The sequence below is a fragment of the Leucoraja erinacea genome, chromosome 1, assembly GCF_028641065.1.
Source record: "Leucoraja erinacea ecotype New England chromosome 1, Leri_hhj_1, whole genome shotgun sequence".
Taxonomy (NCBI): domain Eukaryota; kingdom Metazoa; phylum Chordata; class Chondrichthyes; order Rajiformes; family Rajidae; genus Leucoraja; species Leucoraja erinaceus.
The window spans coordinates 37,401,825-37,427,264 of NC_073377.1; the positions used below are offsets into that span (position 1 = coordinate 37,401,825).

Sequence of the window (25,440 nt, forward strand, 5' to 3'; positions counted from 1 at the left end):
GCATTCTTCACTGTGGTGGAAGGCAACAAGGTTCAGCCAGTCCTCCTCCTTTGTTCACCCATGGTCTGGGCCATAAACCTTCCGTAGACGCCGTTACGGACAGCCCAATGTATAGGCCCTCTCGTCGGGATGATCAGTACTCCGACGTCCATGGAGGTCCTGAATTGGCCACTTTCCTACCGACACCACTGCTTCAGGATGTTATAGGCTGCAGGCCGGCGGTCGGAGCTCTTCTCTGGCGATCCCTGGCAAGGGATCCCAGACTCTGGATGGCAAGTCCACGCTACACCCGCGGCTAGAAGCTCCGCAGACCACAGCCCCATGATGCCAAAGTCACCAGGTCAGCGATCGGAGCACCCCTCTCTGGCGACCCTTGGCAAGGGTTTGCCCGCTCCACGATGGAAAAGTTCACGCTGTGCCTGCTACTGATGCTCCGGGCCCAACTCCAGGAAAAGCCGCTCCAATCCAAGCTGTCAGGCCGCGAGGGAGTCAACATGGAAAAAGTCGCTTCTCCGTCGAGGAGGTGACCAAAAGCAGTTCCACCCCCCCCCCCCCCCCCCCCCCCCCCCCCCCACCCCACCAGGGCACAAGACACACCGAGAGACATCTAACCTAACATTAGACACACCAAAAATACCAAATAAAGTTGAAATAGCGAACACGTTGCGGAGTACAGAGGAGAAATACTCATAGAGCACCTTGCCCATCTCCTGTGTCTCCACAGAGTTGACCGCTTTAATTCCTGACTGGTCCCACTCTCTCTCTCTCTCTAGTTACTTGTTTCCCCCTTATGTAATTATAAAATCTCTTTGGTTTGTCTTTAATGCTGTCTTAACCCTAATATTAAGGGTTTGGACACGCTAGAGGCAGGAAACATGTTCCCAATGTTGGGGGAGTCCAGAACCAGGGGCCACAGTTTAAGAATAAGGGGTAAGACATTTAGAACGGAGACAAGGAAACACTTTTTCACACAGAGAGTTGTGAGTCTGTGGAATTCTCTGCCACAGAGGGCCGGTTCTCTGGAAACTTTCAAGAGAGAGCTAGATAGGGCTCTTAAAAATAGCGGAGTCAGGGGATATGGGGAGAAGACAGAAACGGGGTACTGATTGGGGATGATCAGCCATGATCACATTGAATGGTGGTGCTGGCTAGAAGGGCCGAATGGCCTACTCCTGCACCTATTGTCTACCAGAGCTATCCCCTGGCCACTTTTTGCCCTTCTGATTTCCTATTTTAGTTTGCTCCTTATTTCTCGAAACTCAGATACACTTGATCCTTTCATAATTTTGTATCCCACTGCCCCTCAGCCTTCTCAGCTCCCAGGAAACCAAATACAACTTATTCATAGCCATGTAACTGAGATACTGCCTACCAGCCAACATCTTGGCGAATCTCCTCTGTTGTCTTTGCAGAACAATAACAGCCGTTCTATACTGAGATGAACAAAACAGCACACAATACTCTAGAGTCTAAACCCAGGCCCAACCAATGGTTTATAAAGCTCAAGTATAATTAACCTAGGATTACATAAGTACCACCTAAGTAGACAATGCAACTCAGTTTTGAGGGAGTTCTGCATTGATTTTCAGTTGATATTTTTAAACGTAGGTCCATTTGAAAGGGATGTAAAGATCTGACACCCTCAAGACGAGAAAGGAAAATGTTAAAATAAATTAGATAGGAAACATTTTCCAGGGGAAACTCTAGGGACGGGTACATTACAATGTTTAAAATACTTTTGGACAAGCACATGGATAAAAAAAATTTAGCGGGGTATGGCAAGAACTATCTTAGACAGATGTATTGGTCGGCATGCACGAGTTGTGTTGAAGGGCCTGTTTCTGTGCAGTTTGGCTCTATGACTGTCAAAAGAAACTCAGGTCTTTCTGGGGTGATGCCCAACATTACAAAGACAATTCTCTGAACAAATCACCTAGTTATTATATTAGCAGGAGATCTACATGTAGATTGGGTGCACAATGCAATAGCGACTGCACTTCAAAAGGTAGATTTAGCTTTGAGAAGTGGAATTTTGTTGTAATAATATTATAAAGCTTCGTAGAACACCATTGGACTTGCTGCTTTGTTTGTTAATTAAGAATAGTTGTGACCCACTGACCTTTGACCTGCTGGAGCAAACAGCAACTCCCATGTCTGGAATCCAGGCTATTCCGACCACTGACCCGAGACCAGTTACCACAGTCTGTAGAACTGAACCATCCTGAGAGGAAAGAGAGGGGGAGACACACACGTTCTTCATTAATATAGTTTAGAGATACAGTGTGGAACCAGACCTTTCTGCTCACTGGGTCCAAGCCAATCATCAATCACCCGTTCACACAAGCTCAAGTTACCCTACTTGTGCATCCACTCCCTATGCACAAAGAGCCATTTTAAAGAGGTCAATTAACCTACAAACCCACACGCCTTTGGGATGTGGGAGGAAACTGGAGCACCTGGCGGAAACCCATGTGGGTCACAGGGAGAACGTGCAAACTCCACACAGACAGCACCCGAGATCTGGATCAAACTCAGGCCTCAGTCTTTGCATCTCTGGACTTTGTCCAACCATTTGTTTACAAAACCCCCCTCACTTGAATTTGCTTATCATTTGTCAAGCCAGACACAAAAAAAAGCCAGAGTAACTCAGTGGTCAGGCAGCATTTCTGGTGAAAAGGAATAGGTGAGGTTTTGGGTCGAGACCCTCCGAGGGACAAGAGTTCCGCCCCTACCTGTCTTCCAGCTTTCACCCCCAAAAATCTGTCTGAGGAGGGGTCCTGACCCACAACGCCACCTACCTTTCTTCAGAGATGCTGCCTGATCTGAGTTTGTGTCTATTTTTCCCTTACATTTCTACCTTGATTTAATTTTCTATATTGACAAACACGAAAGGAATGTATCTGATTTGTCATTCTTAAAAAAGAATGTCAGATACTGAAAATTGTTTTGAAACAGTAAAAGTAAAAAAAAAAAAATTATACCCGAAAAAATATCCCTGCATATCTGGATGTTTATTTCTCACTTGCTTAAAACTTCTAACATCCTACGTCTTCCTTATGTGTGTAAATTTCAGAATTAAACTGCAGCAAACCCCTTACCTGCAGAGACCAAATATTTATCAATCCTCCAATTCCCCCCGGACAAAAGTGTTAATCCATCGGGACTGAAGGCTACAGCTACCACAGCGGTTATGTGAGCATTGAGGTGAAACATACATTTGGCTTTACCTCTGAACTGAAATCTCTCCTAGAGTGAATGAAAAATTAGGTTAGAAAATAATTCCTGCAATACAGAATAACATTTTGGTGTCAATTTGTGTTACGTTAATTGATTAACCATTATATGTTTCATTATCACCTTCTTGAAATTAGATCATTTAGAGTTTGAACGTGAGAATCAGATGTGCTTTTATTCCAGTCACTCACTTGTCTTACCTCAGTCTGCTTATCTCGTACATCAGACGAATGCAAGAGGTTTGGTAATGACACAGCAGTGCCACCTTGTGGTAGTGTCCAAACATAAACCAAGCCATTCTGACAACCCCTGGTGCACAAATTAAAAATAAAATTAGTTGAAAAACTTAATTTCAGGCCTCTAATTTAATTGTTATTAATATTTGAAGCTAGGTTATTGGACCTTCATCAGAACATTCTACTTAAGACAACATTCTTTGCCATGAATGGAGGAAGGACCTTACTTTCTCTTCCTTGAACGATCTTTGAATTTGAAATCGTAACTGTTTCCCCGTCTGTAGATGCTGCCTGATTTGCTGAGTGTTTCCAGGCCAGCGTTTTCTGGCATTATTTCAGATTTCCAATAGCTGTAGATTTTATTTTGATTTTCAGAACTCCCATCACACGTGGTCTAGCTCCAAAATAACATGGCACTTTGTGGCAAATCTGGTAACCCAATATGTGTACCAGGCATGTCCAACATACTTCAGTGCACTGCTGATCGTTGATCAGCCAGACTGCCAGTGTAAGTAAGGGACTGGCCTGTCATTGAGTACTGGGGTAGATCCCAACTGGATCACAGTAATGTAAAACCATACTGTATGGGATGGGGATGCTGGACATGTGCTATGTCCAAGTACTGTGGAGTTCTAGCAGGCCTTGGCAGACTGAACGCAAGTGTTTGCCGAAACGGTTGCCTTGTCTACGCTTGGTCTCGCCGATGTAACGGAGGCCACATTGGGAACATTGAATACAACAGATGAGGTTCGATGAGGTGAATCTAAACCGGTCTCATCTGGAAGGACTGCTGGATCCCAGGGTGGAGTCGAGGGAGGAGGTATAGGAACGGGTGTTACATCTGCGGTCGCAGGTTGCATGTGTAGTCTAGGTGACCATTTCGCCAACCTCTTACTTTCGGTCTGCCAAGGCCTGCTGGATCTCCCAGTATCGAGGAATTTTAATTCCCCTTCACATACTGACTTTTCCATCCTGAGCCTCCCCCATTGCCAGAGTGAAGCCACACACAAACTGGAGGAACAGCACCTCGTGTTCGGCTCGGGTAGCTTACAATTTAACAGTATGAACATTGAATTAATCTACAAACATGTCCCCCACCCCCCACCTTTTTATTTCCCCCTCTCGTCCTTGTTGTCTCACCTGGATGCGCACATTTCTCCCAGTATCCTCCCCCTTTAACCTTCCCCACCCTTCCACTTATACCTTCCTATGGCTTCATTTTTCGCTCCTCTTCTCTCCTAACCTCTACGTCTGACAACCTTTGATCTTCTCCCATCACTGTCCTATGTCCACCATCAGTGAATCAAAAGCCCCCCACCTATCATTTGCCTGGCTTTGTCCACACCCACACCTCTCTCGTGCAGTTTTCTACCCCACAATAGTCAGTTTGAAGAAGGTTCCTGATCAAAAACATAAATATCCATGTTCTCCAGAGATGCTGCCTGACTCGCCAAGTTACTCCAGCACTTGGTGATTTTATTTACTAGGATTGCACTGTGGTGATTATTTCAGACTTTATTGAACATAGTGTGGGGTGTTGTAACAGTTCAATTCTTGCTGTAAGTGGGCTGAACATTTAGGTCACTTCAGACAGTAGTTAACAGTCAATTACAAAATAGCAGTCTCGTATTGAGAACACAGGAATGAAAGTAGGTAATTTAGTCCAATTGGTGTACTCCACCTACAAATTATGATTACATTTCCATTTACCAGCTGCTCCTCATAAATAATCAAGACATTTAAGTCAGTCCTATCAACCTCCGTTTTGAGAAATTCAACATCCACAGCGAATTATTCTTTGGAGCGCAGAAGGTTAAGGGCCGAGAAACAGTTATAAGTTAACTTTAACATCATGCTAATTTTTCTTAGATGTTCCCATAATGTCCAGAGCTCTGTATTCATCACTCTTTGGGGAAATAAATTTTCTTTGAATTCCAGATTATCTTCCTTTATGAAATTATACTTTTTTGCTGAACAAGAACAATACAAAACAAGGACATTTTAGTTTTCTCTAATACTTACACGGCCAGCATTAGTCTTGGGTCCAGACCTTTCCCCGGAAGTGGACACCATGCTGAGGTATTGACCAAAGCGGAATGAAAGAGAGTTTGAACTGCTAGCCAGGTACTGCCTATTCTTCCCCATACTTTCACCATCTCTTCTCTGGAAAGTGCAAGGAGCAGATGACCAGTTGGATCCCATTTCAGGCTAGTTACACTTTCCTTCACCAGAAATATGAAAAAGACAAGAAAGAATAAATTGAATAACACAAAATCAGCATTTCACACCAAACAATATCTGGAACAAAAGAAAATCTAGTTCTTAGAGCTTTACTTTTTAAGTCCGAGCACACAATCTTCCCTCTCTCTGTCAGTACTTTGCTTCTACAGATATTTCACTCATCACATTGTTCAAGAAGGAACTGCAGATGCTGGAAAATCAAAGGTAGAAAAAAATGCTGGAGAAGGTCTGAAGAAGGGTCTCGACCCGAAACGTTGCCCATTTCCTTCGCTCCATAGATGCTGCCTCACCCGCTGAGTTTCTCCAGCATTTTTGTCTACCCTCACTAATCACATTGATGATTTTCTTTCTATTTCAAAATAGAAAGCCAATTCTGATTGATGTTAACTGTTATTGTGGCTTCAGAATCCGCACATGGTGTTTGATTGGCTGGTTCTTCCAGTAATGTTTATTTTAGATTTTGGTGGCATTGCACTTTTGGGAAAAGGAGACTGTTTAATTGTGGGATAGGAATGGGACAAATAATATCAAACTGCATTAATGCTGTGGAAAGTTTTCAAATTCAAGATGGACAACGTAAAGGACAAATTGACATGTTGTCATCAAACAGAAAGTTGATGCCTAAGAAAAATTCATGGTAGATCTTGATCATTTGGGCAGGTGGGCTGAGGAATGATTGATGGAATTTAATACAGAGAAATATGAGGTGGTGCATTTTTGAAAATCTAACAGGGGCATGATCTACACAGTGAATGGTAAGGCTCGGAGGAACGTTGTAGAGCAGAGGAATCTAGGAGTGTAGGTATATAGTTCCATGAAAGCAGCATCATAGATATATATGGTGTTCAAAAAGTCTTTTGGCACATTAGCCTTTATCGGTCTGAGTATTAAGGAGAGAAATTGGGAAGTCATGTTACAGTTGTATAAGACATTGGTGAGGCCACATTTAGAGCATTGTATTCAGTTTTGGTCAATATGTTATGGGGAAACATGTTGTACAGCAGGAAAGTGTGCAGAGAATATTTACGAGGAATTTGCTGGGACTCGTGGACATGAGCTGTAGGAAGAGAGCAGGCCAGGACATCATTCCTTGGAATGCAGGAGGGTGAGGGGTGATATAATAAAGGTGGACACAGTTATGAGAGGAATAGATTGGGTAAATGCAGTCTTTCACGCAGAGTAGGGCAATAGATAACCAGGGGACATAGGTGTTGAGGGTGGGGGGAGATTTAATAGGAACCTGAGGGGTAACGTTTTTGCACAAAGGGCGGTGGGTATTTGGGACGAGCTGCTGGAGGAGGTAATTCGGGCAGGAACAACCATAACAGTTAAGGGATAATTGGATAGATACATGGATAGGACAGGTTTACAGTGTTATGGGCCAAGTGTGGGCAGGTGGGACTAGTGTAAATGGGGCATGTTGGTCAGCGTGGGCAAGTTGGGCCAAAGAGCCTGCTAATAGGCTGCGTGACACTATGACTATACGTAAAGCATCAAAGGGAAAGAAAAAAAGTGACCGAAAGGAGAAAAAAGGAAAAAGTTGTAATACATAAAGGATGGGAAAGATTAAAATAATAATTCAGATAGGGTATGAGTACATATTAAGAGTTATTGTAGAAAGGAGATTAAATAAATAATGAGCATCTGGCTCGCTGCCACTCCACAACTCCTCCCAAAAGTTTCTGAAAACGGTTGTTTTTGTACTTGGAATCCACAAACTGGAAAAGATTCGAGTAAAAATGGGAAAATCTGCACTCAGCAGTACAGGCAGCATTAAATTGTAATGTTTTAGGGCCAGGACCATTTGTCAGAACTGAAATACTGGAAAACAGTGGAGAAAAGCAGGAGGGAAAGAGTAGGAGGTGGGAAGGAGGCCAATGATAGGAAGAAGAGGAGAGTTGATACATGGGGTAGGGCAGAGGAGGAGTGATGGATGACTTGCTAGGAAAGAGGAGAACTATTTATGTGGAGGCAGGTGAGTAGAGCTATAGAATGGGGGTACACAAGGGTCCATGGGTGAGAGAAGACACAATTGGGCAGGTGGGGGAAGAGAAAACAAGGAGTATGGTGGAAGGAGAGGGTCTGCAGATAGAATGAGTAGGAGTGGTTGACAGGGGAGCAGAAGCAATGGCCAGAATAGAATGACACCTCACATGACTCATTTTGTCACATTTCCTCAAATCTTTAACGCTATTCTTGAAGACTGTTTTGTGCAAACATATTTAGGAAAACAGTAATTTACCTGATATGAAGCTAATATGACTGGTTCTTCTTCATCATGAGGCTCTCTTGTTCCAAGCAAAATCTTTCCATCAGAGTACCCAACTGCAATTGGTTTATCTTCACTGTACCAGGCAATGCACTGGACGGAAACTGAATAATAATTAAAAATATATATATATTGTGGGTTATAACATCAAAAGCACAGTGCATGTATACATAGGAATCTGAGGGGTAACATTTTTGCACAAAGGCATATGGGACGAGCTGCTGGAGATAGTCCGTTTGAGAGGGGGGGGGAAATTAATATATCCAGTCCGAAAATCAATCTTCCACCACCACTCTGTTTCCTACCATGAGGCCAATCCTATAGGTCATCGGCTAGCTCTCCCTGGATCTCATGCGATCTAACCTTTCAGAGCCACCTAACATGCAGAATGTTATCAAAGACTTTGCTGAAGTCAGTATGGACTACTTCTACAGCCCTGCACTCATCAATCTTCTTGGTTACTTCTTCAAACAACTCAATCAAATTATTGAGACATGTTCTGCCATGCACAAAGCCACGCTGACTATCTTAATCAACCCGTCTTTTCAAATGCATGTATATCTTATCCCACAGAATACTCTCCAGTAGCTTTCCTACCACAGATGTTAGGTATCCTGATCTATGGTTTCTTTGCAGCCCTTCGTAAATATGAGCACAACATTAGCCAATGTCTAGCCTTTCAGCTCTTCTCCCATGTCTAACGATGATTCAAATATCTCAGAACTTTTGCAATTTCTTCTCCAGCTTCACAAGGCGCCCTTGGATACATCTGATCTGGCTCAGCAGATTTAGCTACCTTCAGATGTCTTAGGACATCAGCACTTCGCAACTGTAATATGGACTGTCCTCAGGACATTAACTTTCCTTATTTGTTTTCCCATTAGAAATAGTTTTCTCTTTATTTGCTCTACCTCAACCATTCAGATTTTGAACACAATTATTAAATCTCCTTTGCTCCAAGGAGAATAACATTTGTTTCTCTACTTAGAAATATTTTAGCCCTGGTGTCCTTGTTTGAAATTCCTGTATCCTTCATAAAATATACTGTTCAGAATTGAACACTGTAGTCCAGTTGAGAATCGAACTGTTAACCATGAAGTTTTAGCATAACTTCCTCATTTATTTAGATGAGCAAAAAATTGTTCCAATAAAATATTGGGACAATAAAGTCATCATCTTTCCTGGTCATTGACTCCACCTCCTTCCTTAAACATATGTACTTACATTTCCAAAATCTGAACTCTTTACCTCATTTACAGTTGTACGATTTCATTCATAATGAGTTTTCCCCATTTCCCCCCCAGATGTATCACTTCAAATTTAGCTTGGTTAAATTCTTTAAAATCTGTCACTATCCTCCTCAATGTTTACATTTCTTAGATGTATGTCGTCTAGGAATTTTGAGATACTGTCTCTTTATGTACAAGCTTAGAAAAAGCAATGATCCCAACATTGATCTTTGGGAGTCACTGAAATTTATTTCCTTCTTATCTGAAAATCAATTGTCCGTTTGCCTGCAAGCCCTCAGTTAAAATCATATTCCCTCAACTACAGTTCTTTAGCCCAACTGGTTCAACATTAATCAGTGCATACACACATCAATTGTTGTGCCTTTAGACCATAAGACATAGGAGCAGAATTAGGCCATTTGTCCCATGAAGTCTGCTCTGCCGTTTGATCACGGCTGATCTATTTTTCTCTCTCAACCCCATTCCCAATGTCATCTCCCAGTAACCTCTGATGCCTTTACTAATCAAGAATGTATCAATCTCCACTTTAAAAAAAAAGGATTGTGATAGACTTTAAAGAAGTTCATCAAATTAGTCAAGCACAATTTCCTTTTGATAAATCCAGAACAACTTTTATTACTTTTCTCACCATTGGCTTCCAGTTATCAGGTTTGTATCTTTGATTCTTATAAAATAAGGATTAAAGATACATCAGAAAATATTTGACTATAACTGCAAAATGATTTGTTGCAGCTTCTACAATGCCACATTGTTTTCAACAATGGAAGTTGAAATTGCTGTAATTTGAAACTTACCATCTTTTCTCTGACAATGTACCAGGTTAATTGTGTCAGAAACATTATTCTCTGTAGCTTCAATGCAACCAATTGATCCATCCAGTCGTCCCACTATCAGAACCTCTGGTCGCTTATCACTATCTTTATTTAAGAACGGTGCTTGGACGTCTGCCCAGGCCATAGCCGTTACCCAGGATGGCTGAATTTTCATATGGATATCATTATTCCCTTTGAAAGAAATTTTAAAAAGTCAACTTCCAGAATAGCAACGTAAACAGGAAAAACAGTAGCCTGCAGAACTAGAAAAAGTAGACACATAAATAAAGGGGTCTCGATCTGAAACATCACCCATTCCTTCTCTCCAGAGATGCTGTCTGTCCTGCTGAGTTACTCCAGCATTTTGTGTCTATCTTTGGTTTAAATCAACATCTGCAGTTCCTTCATACACATAAATAAGGACACAGTCAAAAGAAAAATCTCAGCGAATCAATGTAACATAGAAAATAGGTGCAGGAGGAGGCCATTCGGCCCTTCGAGCCAGCACTGCTGATATACGTTGAAATAGAAAAGAGAATGTAATGACACCGACTGTCAGGCAAGAGCATTTAATTTGGTAGGTAAGGAATGCATACAATTTAATGGCAAAGACATTAAAAGACAATATTTGCTGTGATTTCTTCTGAACAATATGCATTTTTTCCTACCCCATATACTGGAATACACCAGTATGACATGACTAGCCAGTTTTATTAAAAAGTACAATTACTTTTTGTGGAATGGTCCTAGACCCAAACCTGGCAGTTTTTCTTTCTATGCCTGCTGAATGCTTCCAGATGTTATGTTTCTGTTTCAGATGTCTAAATAACTGCAGTTCTTTGTTTTTGTTTATTTCTCCCTACACTCAAGGCTTATCTCAAACAATTTGGATACATCAATATAGCGTTAAACATGGAGTGCCCATGCATCTGTCTGGGTTTGTAGGCTCATTGGACTCACAGTTTGCCCTTGGTGTGTAATAAGGGGGATTAGAAAATAGGATAACATAGAACCAGTGTGAACATGTGATGGAGGGTCTGCATGGACTCAGTGGGCCAAAGGGCCTGTTCCATGCTGTGTCTGTAAACTTAAATTCTAAATTTTCAAGCTTGTTGATACTATTCACTATAACTCATTTGAAATGAAATCCTAGCACCAAACTCAAGTATGTATAATTACGTGGACAATAACAGAAAAGATGCTACCACCAATGGTGAAGTAGTCTTAAATCCATATTGTCCTATCATTTACAGTACATATCCTAACCTTAGTTAACTTCCCAAAATGAACAACCTCACTTGGAATTAAATTCCAACCACAACACTCTGCACAACTTTCCACCAGATCTATACCACCACTGTAGCCCCAGAGAATCTGCATTTTTTCCTAATTATGACACTAGTATTTGCATTTTAGTCTAATGATGCTTAAAATTTGAACAAGATTTACAAAAAAAATCACCAGCAAAGATTTTAGATTTTAGCAATTATCTGCCAAGCTGCTCATTGAGTTGTTTGGACCTTTGCAAAAAAGTGTGGCAGCATTAGTGTTTAAGGAGAGATCCAACAATGTTCCGTTGACTATGGTTGAACTATTTATAACTGGAGGAGTGAACAATTCTGCTCTAATTATTATAATGTGGATGAGGAAGAATAAAGACATTACAAAAAAGATTTGCTGGAAAGAAACCAGGTTATACTGGTCAGGATCAGGAAGACTGGACCATATGAAGACAGGCTAAAGAGAACGAAAGACATCTTTAAAATTATGAGGATTTCGCTGAGTTTAACCAGCATTTTTGTCTACCTTTAAAATTATGGAAGCACTTAAGAAGGAAATTGTAGTGAAGATGTTTCTTTTGAGTGAAAGTGAAACTAGAACCATTAAAATCTAGACTGACCAATAAATCGAAAAGAGAATTGAGGACGTTTTTAAAAACTCCAAGATAGACACAAAAAGCGGGAATAACTCAGCGGGACAGGTAGCATCTCTGGAGAGAAGGAAGGGGTGACGTTTCAGGTCGGGACCCTTTAACCTGCTAGATCATGGGGCTAATCAATGTATTGAGTGATTGTGGGATCTAGAATTGATAATTTTAAGCTGAAGCTAGTAAGGTACAAGGGGGAAATGGACTAGAGGGAAAAAGAAAATTCTGTGAGGTGTAAACATTGGCAGAGACCTATTATGCTTAATGGGTTATTTCTGTGCTGTAAATTCAGAGTGGAATTTGGCAATTGATTTAGGCTTTTTACATTTTGACAAAAGCACTGCATCAATGTCACAAAAATTATGCTGCAAAGGAGACAAGTGTGCAGAGTGTACATGGAATTGAGTTACTTACCATCAACTTGATAAACGTTGATGATTCTGTCTTGTGAGGCTGCTAAAAATCTGCCAGTGGCACTCCAATACACTGGAGACAAATTGAAGTCACCTGGAGGGCTACAAGGCCTTTCCTGTGAGTCTTCACTGCACAAACATACAAGGAATGGGGGTAGAAAAATGATAGTTATCATAATATGCAAAGATGGTTCTTACTTCAATATATAAACAAACCTATTCGATCCCTATGAGTATGGGAAGGATTAGGACCAATTCAAAAGCCATTAGAACAAATTTCCTCAAGCCTTTGTAAATTTTCTAGATTCTTAGATTAAGAGGCCAATTGGGCTTGTGGCAATATCACATGGGGAGTGGAGTAGAATGGAGTATCACAAACACTGTTGCATCTCCTAAAAATTAGAAGCTCGGCGATCGTTTTGCTGAACACCTCCGCTCAGTCCACCTACCTTATTTCCCGGTAGCTCACCACTTGAACTCTCCCTCCCATTCCCACACTGAACTTTTTGTCCTGGGCCTCCTCCATTGTCAGAATGAGACCCAGCACAAATTGGAGGAACAGCACCTCATATTTTGCTTGCGTAGCTTACACCCCAGAGGTATGAGCATTGACTTTTCTAACTTCAAATAGCCCTTGCTTTCCCACTCTCTCTATTCCCTCTCCTTTCCCAGTTTTCCTACCAATCTTACTGTCTCCGACTACATTTTATCTCTGCACCGCCCATTCCCCTGACTTCAGTCTGAAGAAGAGTCTCGACATGAAACGTCACCCATTCCTTCTATCCAGAGATGCTGCCTGTCCCACTGAGTTACTCCAGCATTTTGTGTCTATATTGCATCTTCTAAAATTTCTATTTAAAGGCATATCAGACCAAGAAAAGAAAAGTTTGCAATATCATAAACGTACCAAGTTTTAAAGCAAATAGTCTGTATTAATGCAACTGCATTTTTGATTATAGTCCACAGGCGAATGGTTTTATCCAGGGCACTTGTTGCTAGCAAATTCTTTGCAACTGACCATGAAGAACTTGCAACCTGTTATTAAAATCAGAAATAACCAGAGATTATATTGCTTTCCGTACACAACAAACAAAATCATTATCACTACCCCTTGTTTACACAAATAATACTCCCTTCTGTCTAAATGTTCTCACTTGTGAAATGTCAGCTTATTTAACATTTGTGCACTAATAATAGAACAGCATAATAATTTGTCTGTTATTTTGAAGACGCATAACACATTGCACAGCATTATGTAATATGTAACCCTAATTTACATAGAACCATAGAAAATAGGTGCAGGAGAAGGCCATTCGGCCCTTCGAGCCACCACCACCATTTAATATGATCATAGCTGACCATCCACAAACTACCCTGTTCCAGCTTTTTCCCCATCTCCCTTGACAATAGATAGTCCCAATGTTTCAGAAAACATTAATTTTCATATCTACATATATTGCATTTTAACTATATAAACGCTGCATTGAAATATGAATAAATACAGAAATCTGGACATATACAGCACCTTTTACAGAAAACTGTTTTACAGCAATTAAGTATTTTGAAATTGTGCTTGTAAAGTAGGAAAAACGGTAGTCACAGGAAACATATAAAACTGCAAATTCTGGAATCTGGAATAAAAACTGAATGTGCTGGAACAAATTAGCCAGTCAGGCAGCATCTGTGCAAAAATAATCTAGTTAATATTTCGGGTCAGGAATCTTTCCATAGATTGAATTTTCACAGAAAATAATAATTAGTTTGCACAGAATCAAGTTTTGCCATGTGGTTATAAACTGTTTTGTGATGCTGAGCAAGGCCACAACTGTTGGCCAGGCCACCAGGAATAACTCTTCCACTCATCATAGATATAATGTAGTGGGATCTATTTATGTGCACCTGAAAGGGCTCTGAAGAGCCATAGCTTGAAGAGATAGCATATCAAACGCGGGTACAATGCCAGTCTCAATTATTATGCTCAAGTCTCTAATGCAAAACCTGAACCCACAACCTACTGCTTTCAGATGTATGTATTCTATATATTAGGTCATGCCTGACAAAATAATGAATACATTTGGTGACATTTACTTGAAATCTGCAAGTATATTTTCAATTTAATCCTGAAGATAAATCAAGATTTTGCGGAGTGAAATAAAATAATCTATTTCTGTTTAATCTACTCTCGAGGTGTTAAACCCTCTGCTCTCCATCAATAATTGCCTTATAATGAAATGCAAATAAATTGCTTTTCACTTGATTTTGTTTCACTTGATTCACTTCATTTCTGGACACGTGTTACCATAACTACAGCTGGCAAAGCACTCACACTGTACCTTGTGTACGATTCCTCAGCAGACATCAAATAAATTGTTTGCTTCATACAATGAATGATTGATTTTATCTGGGAATGACTTTTATGATCTCTGAGCTAGACAAAAAATGCTTCAAATTTAGGTCATCATGTGAAAACAATTTTTTGAATTTCCTATATTGCCCTGCAGTCTTCACCATTTAAGCTATTTAGTATTTTAATTAACAGCATCATAATATACATCTGGAGAATGAATCACAAAAAAATCCAAAAAGTGAATGCATACCCGGTTCTCATGTGCTTCCAGCTTGACAGTGGGGCATTTCCGCAGATCTCCTGCCAAATCCGCATAGGTTTGAGGTCTTAAATTGTTATTCCTTTCTGTTGTAGATAAGATCTGTACAAGATGCTGTGCAGCCCATTGACGATGTCCAGAATTCATTCTCCCAGATAAGCAACAAGCTGCAAGTGCATTGGCTAGTTCCAAAGGCCCAACATATGACGATGAGTAAGAATATGCAGATGAAGTATGCGGAGCATCTGAAAGATATAAAAGAACAAAATCTCAAAATTGCTCTGTCAAGGAAGGAGCCCACTAAGTTGATTCAGGTTCGATTAGCAACATAGCAAGTAAATTCAAAAATTCCCATTGATTCTGTTTCCACCACTATTACCGGCAGAGTTCCATACCATCACCACAGATGTAGATTATTTTCCTTGTCCTTAGTTGGCCTCAGTCCTCCCTTGTTATCCATTATTTAAATGACTGAAAGATGTTTGGGTTCTTCATGTTAACAGTTATTCTATTTACATTTTGTCTCTTTACCGATCATCTCTTCTGTACTTAGAAACATAGAAAGTAGGTGCAGGAGTAGGTCATTCGGCCCTTCAAGCCTGCACTGCCATTCAATATGATCATGGCTGATCATCCAACTCAGTATCCTGTACCTGCCTTCTCTCCATACCCCCTGATCCCTTTAGCCACAAGGGCCACATCTAACTCCCTCTTAAATATAGCAAATGAACTGGCCTCAAATACCTTCTGTGTCAGAGAATTCCACAGATTCACCACTCTCTGTGTAAAAAATGTTTTTCTCATCTCGGTCCTAAAAGACTTCCCCCTTATCCTTAAACTGTAACCACTTGTTCTGGACTTCCCCCAACATCGGGAATAATCTTCCTGCATCTAGCCTGTCCAACCCCTTAAGAATGTTTTAAGTTTCTATAAGATTCCCCCTCAATCTTCTAAATTCTAGCGAGTACAAGCCGAGTCTATCCAGTCTTTCTTCATATGAAAGTCCTGCCATCCCAGGAATCAGTCTGGTGAACCTTCTCTGTACTCCCTCTATGGCAAGAATGTCTTTCCTCAGATTAGGAAACCAAAACTGTAGGCAATACTCCAGGTGTGGTTTCACCAAGACCCTGTACAACTGCAGTAGAACCTCCCTGCTCTTATACTCAAATCCTTTTGCTCTGAATGCTAACATACCATTCGCTTCCTTCACTGCCTGCTGTACCTGCATGCCTACTTTCAATGACTGGTGTACCATGACACCCAGGTCTCGTTGCATCTCCCCCCCTTTTCCTAATCGGCCACCATTCAGATAATAGTCTACTTTCCTGTTTTTGTCACCAAAGTGGATAACCTCACATTTATCCACATTATACTGCATCTTCCATGCATTTGCCCACTCACCCAACCTATCCAAGTCACCTTGCAGCCTCCTAGCATCCTCCTCACAGCTAACACTGCCCCCCAGCTTCGTGTCATCTGCAGACTTGGAGATGTTGCATTTCAATTCCCTCATCCAGATCATTAATATATATTGTAAATAGCTGGGGTCCCAGCACTGAGCCTTGCGGTACCCCACTAGTCACTGCCTGCCATTCTGAAAAGGACCTGTTTACTCCTATTCTTTGCTTTCTGTCTGCCAGCCAGTTCTCTATTCACATCAATACTGAACCCCCAATACTGTGTGCTTTAAGTTTGCATACTAATCTCTTATGTGGGACCTTGTCGAAAGCCTTCAGAAAGTTCAGATATAACACATCCACTGGTTCTCCCTTATCCACTCTACTAGTTACATCCTCGAAAAATTCTATAAGATTCGTCAGACATGATTTACCTTTCATAAATCCATGCTGACTTTGTCCAATGAATTCACCACTTTCCAAATGTGCTGCCATCCCATCTTTAATAACTGACTCTAGCATTTTCCCCACTACCGATGTTAAACTAACTGATCTGTAATTCCCTGTTTTCTCTCTCCCTCCCTCTTTAAAAAGTGGGGTTACATTAGCTACCCTCCAATCCTCAGGAACTACTCCAGAATCTAAACAGTTTTGAAAAATTATCACTAATGCATCCACTATTTCTGGGGCTACTGACTTAAGTACTCTGGGATGCAACTTATCTGGCCCTGGGGATTTATCGGCCTTAATCCATTCAATTTACCTAACACCACACTTCCCGGCTAACCTGGATTTCACTCAGTTCCTCCATCTCATTTGACCCCCGGTCCCCTGCTATTTCCGGCAGATTATTTATGTCTTCCTTAGTGAAGACAGAACCAAAGTAGTTATTCAATTGGTCTGCCATGTCCTTGTTCCCCGTGATCAATTTGCCTGCTTCTGACTGCAAGGGATCTACATTTGTTTTAACTAATCTTTTTCTCTTCACATATATATAAAAACTTTTGCAGTCAGTTTTTATGTTCCCTGCAGTTTTCTTTCATAATCTATTTTCCCTTTCCTAATTTAGCCCTTTGTCCTCCTCTGCTGGACTCTCCCAGTCCCCTGGTAGGCTGCTTTTTCTGGCTAATTTGTAGGCTTCATCTTTTGTTTTGATACTATCCCTGATTTCCCTTGTTATCCACGATGCACTACCTTCCCTGATTTATTATTTTGCCAAACTGGGATGAACAATACTTCTCCACTATCAACTTACTCTAAGTATTCAGCTTGTATCTCATTTGAATTAATTAAAACTTAACTTCATCCACATCAGGGATAACCAATTAACCTATCAACCGTGCTTTTGTTTCAGACTTCCAGTTTTGGTTGCTAGGTAAATAATACATCTGTACACTGTGGACAGTTATCTGTATACTGCAGACAGCTCTATTGTAATCATGTATAGACTTTCTGCTGACTGATTAGTGCCAACAAAAAGCTTTTCACTGCACAACACTGTACGTAACAATAAACAAAACTAAACTTTTGGCAGATGGGTAGACAATGACTATAGATGAAAAGTGACCAACAGGTGACAAAAGGGACAATAACATTGCCAGCTCTAGATTTGAAGATTCATCTTGAACCCCCCCCCCCCCATCTCCTGCCCCACCACCGTGCTAATTTGCACATCATTAATATCAGGGAGTTAGTTTGCTATATTGACAAATATTGCTTTCAGTACAGCGATATTAACCTGGAAAAAACTGGTATGAAATAATTAAAATGCAGAATGCTATTAAAATGCTTAAGTTGCTCACAAATTACAAAATGAGCTCTGGCATGCAATATTCCTTACCCTTAGATTCTGCATCCTCTTTTTCATGGCTAGAATGATGCCAACAACCTTTCTCCGTCAACAATGCTACCAAGGCTTGGGTTACCAGAAAGTTAGGAGAGCCAGAAAGTTTGTCGTCTTTTGCTGGTCTATGAAAATAATGAAGCACTCTGTTCTTTTGCTGCACATCACGAATTGCACCTATATGTAGACCTGTTGCACCAGCAATTAAATCCTTGGGAAAGAATTAGCAAAGAGATATTTAAGTTCCTTATTGAGACTTAGCAGCATAAACTTCCACTGAATGTAACATGTTACTTGCGAAGATTCTCAGTTAAGTATGTTGCTTATTATTGTGGTCAAGCCTCAGGTATTTATTGGAGGTAATTTATTTCAGCCCTAAACGTTGCTACAGTAATTGAAAAAGACAGTAATTGAAAAAGACATTGGTAAGTTAGGTAAGTGAGCAAGCGAAATATGGTGTATATAAAATGTGTGGTGGTCTACTCTGGATAGGAATAGCAAAATACTAAGTTATTATTTAAATAGAGTGAGTCTACAACATAAGGTAGTACAAAGAGATCTGCAGACCTGTACAGCGGGGGCATTGGAACATTGCCAGCTCTAGATTTGAAGATTCATCCTCCCTTCCCCCCACCCCAACCTTGCTAATTTGCACATCATTAATATCTGGGAGTTCATTATTTTCTACAGGCTACCCAGTCTTTGATGTGCTCTTTGGGCAAAAAAATGTATGTCGTTGGCCCAGTAGATTTATGGTCAGTGGTGGCCCTCGGGAGTTGCTGGGCATATATCCTGGAACTATTCTACCTTCACCAGATAAAACAGTGAATCAAAAAGCTTATTTATCACTAAGTTCTCAAAGACACTTCAGGGTGGATAGTAAATGCTGGCCTTTCAGCAATGCTCACATCCAGATACATAAAGCAAAGAATGCCTCCAAAATCCAGAGGATATCACAGCTATACATCTGGATAGTGTATTTAAAAATTTAAAAATAAATTGGATAGGCATATGGATGAGAAGGGAATGGAGGGTTATGGTATGAGTGCAGGCAGGTGGGACTAAGGGAAAATAATTGTTCGACACGGACTTGTAGGGCCGAGATGGCCTGTTTCCGTGCTGTAATTGTTATATGGTTATTAGAAGAAGTGCAGTAGCAGTTAGTAAAGATCACATTTACAAATATAGCACAGACACAAATAATTTCAATTTTATATAGTCTCAATAGAATTGCAAGAATCGTATCATTAAATTGACAAGAAATACGTTTACTTAGAAAGCATCATAGATAATTTCATAAAATAACCAAGAATACCATTTACAATGGAAATTTGAAATGAAAATGCTACTTAGCAACAGGTCAGGCAACCTCTGTTGAAATAAAGGTTTGTATTTCAGATGACCTTCCATCACATTCCATGGGTTAGAGCGAAGATTCTGTATTGTTTGATTTGCATTGCTTGCAATATTTTCTATATAATTTACAGTCAGTTTTGTTCCTTAAATTACCTGAGTACAGACATTAACCAATGCCCTGTAAGCTGTAGGGCTGTTTGCCACTAGACAACCAATAGCTGAACTCATGTATGTCAAGCAGGATCTTGTACTCCATGTTCTTCCTTTTGCAGGTCTAAACTGAGTACTTGAAAATAAATGTTCAGTTCCGTTCTTTGCCAACTGAGCCCTGCCTCCTGCTGCAAGGCACATCAACCGAACCAAGATACGGATGTCCGTTAATCCAAGAGCTTCCAGCCCACTTGTCTGACTGCACATAGACCCACTGTGAAGCATATTTAGAAAGAGAAATATTTTACAAAAAAAAATTACTGTTCTATGCTACAATATATTTAATATTTAAAAAGTTTTTGTACTTATGTAAATAGCCAAGCAAAAATGCCAGGAATAACTGAACGACTTGCATTGGCCCCCGTAAGTTTTATGTTTGGTTGTGCTTTAATATACTTTGAAATAATTTTGTTTCCTATTCTCTGAACGCATGTAGTTTTAATAAATGTCATTGTTATATACATTAATTGCCACATTAATTATGGGTATTCCAAGAACAATTGAGAACCTCCCCAAATCCAAATGTTACATAAAATTTGTCACAAACCTCTGAGCAAGACAGGTCCTATCTAATGTAATAAAAGGGAATTGCAGATGCTGGTTTAATTTAGTTTAGTTTAGAGATACAGCGGGGGAACAGGCCCTTTGGCCCACCGGGTCAGCGCCGACCAGCGATCCCTGCATCCTAACACTATCTCCACACACTAGGGACAATTTTTACATTGACTAAGCCAACTAACCTACAAACCTGTACGTCTTTGGAGTGTGGGAGGAAACCAAAGATCTCGGAGAAAACCCATGCAGGTCACTGGGAGAATGTATAAATTCCGTACAAACAGCACCCGTAGTTGGGATCAAACCCGGGTCTCCGGTGCTGCATTCGCTGTAAGACAGCAGCTCTACCACTACGCCACCGTGACCAGATGATGGTTTATTCCAAAGATAGACACAAAATGCTAGAGTAATCCAGCAGGTCAGGCAGCATCTCTGAAATGGATAGGTGACGTTTAGAGCGAGACCCATCTTCTGATCAAAAGCTCCAGAGATCTTTCCCCGGAGATGCTAACTGACTTGCTGAGTTACTCAAGCATTTTGTGTATATCTATCTTTTCTTGAGAATTAATGTTATTGCCATCTCTTCACTTCCTTTAATATTATTACCCTGAAGGAAGATTGAGGTAAATACTGGGTAAAATATTTAATTGTCGGAGCAGGTCAGAGGCCAGGTATTTCATGCAAGTAGCTCATACCCGATTACCCAACATCTCTTTCCCATTTAAATGCATTTCGTTGTCTCTGTACTGTACACTGACAATGACAATTAAAATTGAATCTGAATCCGAATCTGAATCTGATTTAGAAATGACACATCAGTAGTGTGATGGAGTTCTCTCCACTCTCCCGGATGGCAAGCTGCAAAGTGTGTTGATTATTTTTTACTCAGCATTTTTTTAAATACCAAGAGATTGAATGGTGTTGGTAGTCAGAAGGACCTGTGTGTCCTTGTATATGAACTACTGAAAGTTAATAAGCAGGTTTTGTAAGCAATTACGAAGGCAAGTGGTAAAATGGCTTTTATTACAAGAGGAAAACAAGAGGAGGGATGTCTTGTTTATATTAAATAGAGTCACAGGGAGTGTTTCGGACTGGTCTCTCCATTGGAGGAAGAATCTGTGATGGACTGTGTAGCAAAGGCAGATTCCAAGGTTGGGGTGGGTTTGTTAAATGGAAAGAGATTAAGCAGATTGGGCCTCGACCCTACAAAATTTAAAAACATGAGAGTGATCACGTTGGAATGTTTAAAAGTAAATTCAAATAAAATTTCATCGCTATTGATTAAATTGTCACAATTACTGAGAAACTGTATAATATCTGAAATACCTCACAGAGATAAGTGATAAAGCTTTCATAACCATGGTATGTGCTAAAAGAATTTGCATCGACATTGTGACATGTTGGAGAGCAATAACTCTTTCTTTGGTCTCTCGAAGAGATGCTGCTTGCTCACCCAAAGCCAGCCTAGAATATTTTTTCCCATCACACTTGTTCACACCTAAAAATGGAAACATGTTCAAATATCTTCAAATTGTATGACAAAACTAAAACACAGTGAAATCAGATTCAATTACTTCTGTCAAAAAGTAAAACCTACTCATTTGTCAGCGCCAAAATGTGTCAATGCCTCTGTACTGCCTAGAAGGCACATGACAGCCCGCTTGGAGTTTGCCAAAAGGCATCTAAAGGACTCTCAGACCATGAGAAACAAGATTCTCTGGTCTGATGAAACCAAAATTGAACTCTTTGGCCCGAATGCCAAGCATCACGTCTGGAGGAAACCAGGTACCGCTCATCATCTAGCCAATACCATACCTATGGTGAAACATGGTGATGGCAGCATCATGCTGTGGGGATGTTTTTCAGCGGCAGGAACTGGGAGACTAGTCAGAATGAGGGAAAGATGAACGGAGCAAATTACAGAGAGATCCCCAATGAAAACCTGCTCCAGAGCGTTCTGGACCTCAGACTGGGGCGGAGATTCACCTTCCAACAGGACAACAACCGTAAGCACACAGCCAAGGCAATGCGGGAGTGGTTTCGTGCCAAGTCTGTGAATGTCCTTGAGTGGCCCATCCAGAGCCCGGACTTGAACCCGATTAAACATCTCTGGAGGGACCTGAAAATAGCTGTGCATCGACGCTCCCCCTCCAACCTGACAGAGCTTGAGAGGATCTGCAGAGAAGAATGGGAGAAATTACCCAAATACAGGTGTGCCAAGCTTGTAGCATCATACCCAAGAAGACTTGAGGCTGTAATTGCTGCCAAAGGTGCGTCAACAAAGTACTGAGTAAAGGGACTGAATACATGAAAATGTGATATCTGTTATTTCTTTTAAATTACTTTGCAAAAATTTCTAAACACCTGTTTTCACTTTTTTTATTATGGGGTATTGTGTGTAATGTTGATGATAAAAAAAAATGAATTTAATCCATTTTAGAATAAGGCTGTAACTTAACTAAACGTGAAAAAAGTGGAGGGGTCTGAATACTTTCTGAATGCAATGTATATATCATATTTCATTAAGGGAGCATGCAAGTGTTCTAAATTGTACTGTACCTGTAGCAACTTAAAAACAATTGCAACTTAGTAAGAACTCACAGTTGTCTCTGCATCTCCATGGCCTTTATTTATTGCCTATGATCATCAAAATGTTTTGATGAACGTGTTATCTTACTAACCTAAGATGTCAATTCATGATCAGTGAGACAAGGAAACTGTCAAAACACATCTTAGCTATATTAAAGGTAGACAAAAATGCTGGAGAAACTCAGCGGGTGAGGCAGCATCTATGGAGCGAAGGAATAGGTGACGTTTCGGGTCGAGACCCTTCTTCATTAATATGGCTATATTAATATGGCTTCTGTTACCTTTCTTTAAAAGAGTCTCTTCTGCATTATCAGTGGTAATTAATGCTCCAAGGGGATCCTGTTCTGGAAATTGGACAGGATCTGGAATCAGTTTGCTATCATTCAATCCAAGTGGCCCTGTTAATGAAGCAAAATCTTCTAGTCCTGTAAGTCGCTCATTTCCTTCGGCATCTAACATATCCCAGTCCTCTGAAAAATAAAATGAGTACCCAAGTCTTGTACATCAACATGTTGTTTAAATAAAAAAGTGTAATATCAGAAAATGAATTGGAGGTCCATTAGAAAACATGTTTTTTGAGAATTAGGCAGATAAGCCACAAATTGATTCAGAAGGTACACAAAAAAAGCTGGAAAACTCAGCGGGTGCAGCAGCATCTATGGAGCGAAGGAAATAAGCAACGTTTCGGGCCGAAACCCTTCAGATTCAGAATTTGTGATCAGCACTGGCCAGCAATAAATGTTTGCATTCCTTTGGCTAGGACTTGTGAAGAGAGATTTATGCAAACCTCAGCTACGAGGCCTTACTTGGCATATGACATAAATCCTAGCAGGAGAGGGTACAGATCAAGTCTCATCCACAAAATTGCTATGGTAAACTTTGCAAGCTGGCTAAATGATACCCTGCAGCTTACCCTACTGCCAAAGTGGCTAAAGACAATAAGCAGTCCTGCTATCCAGAAACATTCATATTATTCACATTACAAAGTGTAAAAGTAACTTAAAATTGAAAGCACATAAAAGGGCAGTATGGTAGTGCAGCTGGTAGTGGCTGCCTTACAGCGCTAGAGACCTAGGTGTAATCCTGACCTTAGGTGTATTATCTGGATTCTCCCTGATGCTGCGTGGGTTTCCTTCGGGTGCTCTGGTTTCCTCCCACATCCCAAAGACATGCTGGTTTATAGGTTAATTGGCTTCTGGAAATTGTCATTAGTGTGTAGGGAGTAGATGAGAAAGTGGGATAATATAGAACCAGGACAGACACAGGCTCGGTGGGCTCGAATGGCTTCTTGCAAAGCTGTGTCTCTAAACTAAAATAAAATCAGGGATCTGAAAGTTTAGTTATATTTAACTTGTTATTTTGTAGCCAATCTTCCCCACTAAAGTGAGGGTAGCAGCAACTGTCGTACTGTCTAATGCGACACAGAATGTAAAAAAAATTCCCATTGCAAGCATAATGACCTTCCACGATCTCATACTCTCACATTTGAAGAATCCAAAAGTGACAGAATTTAGAAAAAGCTGAGGCAAAGCAAGTTCAGGATTTTTAGGTTCATGCACGTGCTGAATGCTGACATTTCATTGCAAAATTCTATTGTTTATTTTTATGAATGCTATTTTCACAATGTGCTTTGTTTATTTAAATCAATCAATTTATAAAAACATTATTACAATCCAAATGAGATTCGTTATTCAGCCATTCAAGTTTGGAATATTCTGACATTCTATGATACCTTTGAAGATATTTTCAACTGCACATTATTTTCTTTCATACACATTAATGAAACATTACCACTTAGAATTATAAACTACTTCATATTAAAACAATCAACTAAAAATAATTAACAAATGCAAAGAAGTAGCAAAGTCAGGTAATTACTATAAATTGGTCATAATGTTTTCAATTGAACTAAATAAAGGTTAAACCAAATAACCATGTTAAGATGTGGACATATACCATATTATATGATGTATGTACAAGGTGCACAACCTTTTATCCGACGATCCAAATAACGAAAAGCTCCGAATAGCGGCCATTTTTTCGGTCCTTGAAGAAAGGTCCTTGAAAACGTTCACCGAGGGCGACCCGCAGAGGTGACAGCGGAACCTCCGGTCGGTCCTCGAAGAAAGGGGAACTAAATCCCCATTCATAAAAGAGGTGAGGGTATATTGCGCGGGAGGGTTAATAATTGACAATATGCTGCTGCCTGCCCGCTGGGTTAAAAAGTTCCCACGGTAGACACGATACACAGTGTATCGTGAGTCTTGCGTGGGAACTTTTTAACTCAGCGTGCAGGCAGCAACAAATTGACGCTCCCTTCAGTTTCACCCCACCTACACCCCTGTGCTTCCCGGCCATGTGTGTAACCCCTTCCCTCCCCTCTCCAGCTCCCCGCTCATAGCACCGGCGCGGGGGCTTTGCACTGTCTTCACGTCGGCGATTCTAGCAGCGCAGTGCAGTCACCGGAGACGTCAGGACCAACGGGGCACCGACCCCCAGGCC

General features: G+C 40.6%; 1 protein-coding gene across 1 annotated transcript in view; it reads right to left on the bottom strand.

The window, feature by feature from the left end:
* LOC129695814 (probable E3 ubiquitin-protein ligase HERC1) overlaps positions 1-25,440 on the bottom strand; it is a 291,266-nt gene that overhangs the window by 64,415 nt on the left and 201,411 nt on the right. The window contains 14 exon segments of the mRNA XM_055633161.1: positions 2,120-2,221; positions 3,099-3,137; positions 3,139-3,246; positions 3,435-3,543; positions 5,493-5,692; positions 7,954-8,084; positions 10,025-10,234; positions 12,384-12,511; positions 13,290-13,417; positions 14,980-15,233; positions 18,226-18,439; positions 19,738-20,008; positions 21,676-21,847; positions 23,220-23,408. Coding sequence (XP_055489136.1) covers positions 2,120-2,221; positions 3,099-3,137; positions 3,139-3,246; positions 3,435-3,543; positions 5,493-5,692; positions 7,954-8,084; positions 10,025-10,234; positions 12,384-12,511; positions 13,290-13,417; positions 14,980-15,233; positions 18,226-18,439; positions 19,738-20,008; positions 21,676-21,847; positions 23,220-23,408 — 2,255 coding nt within the window.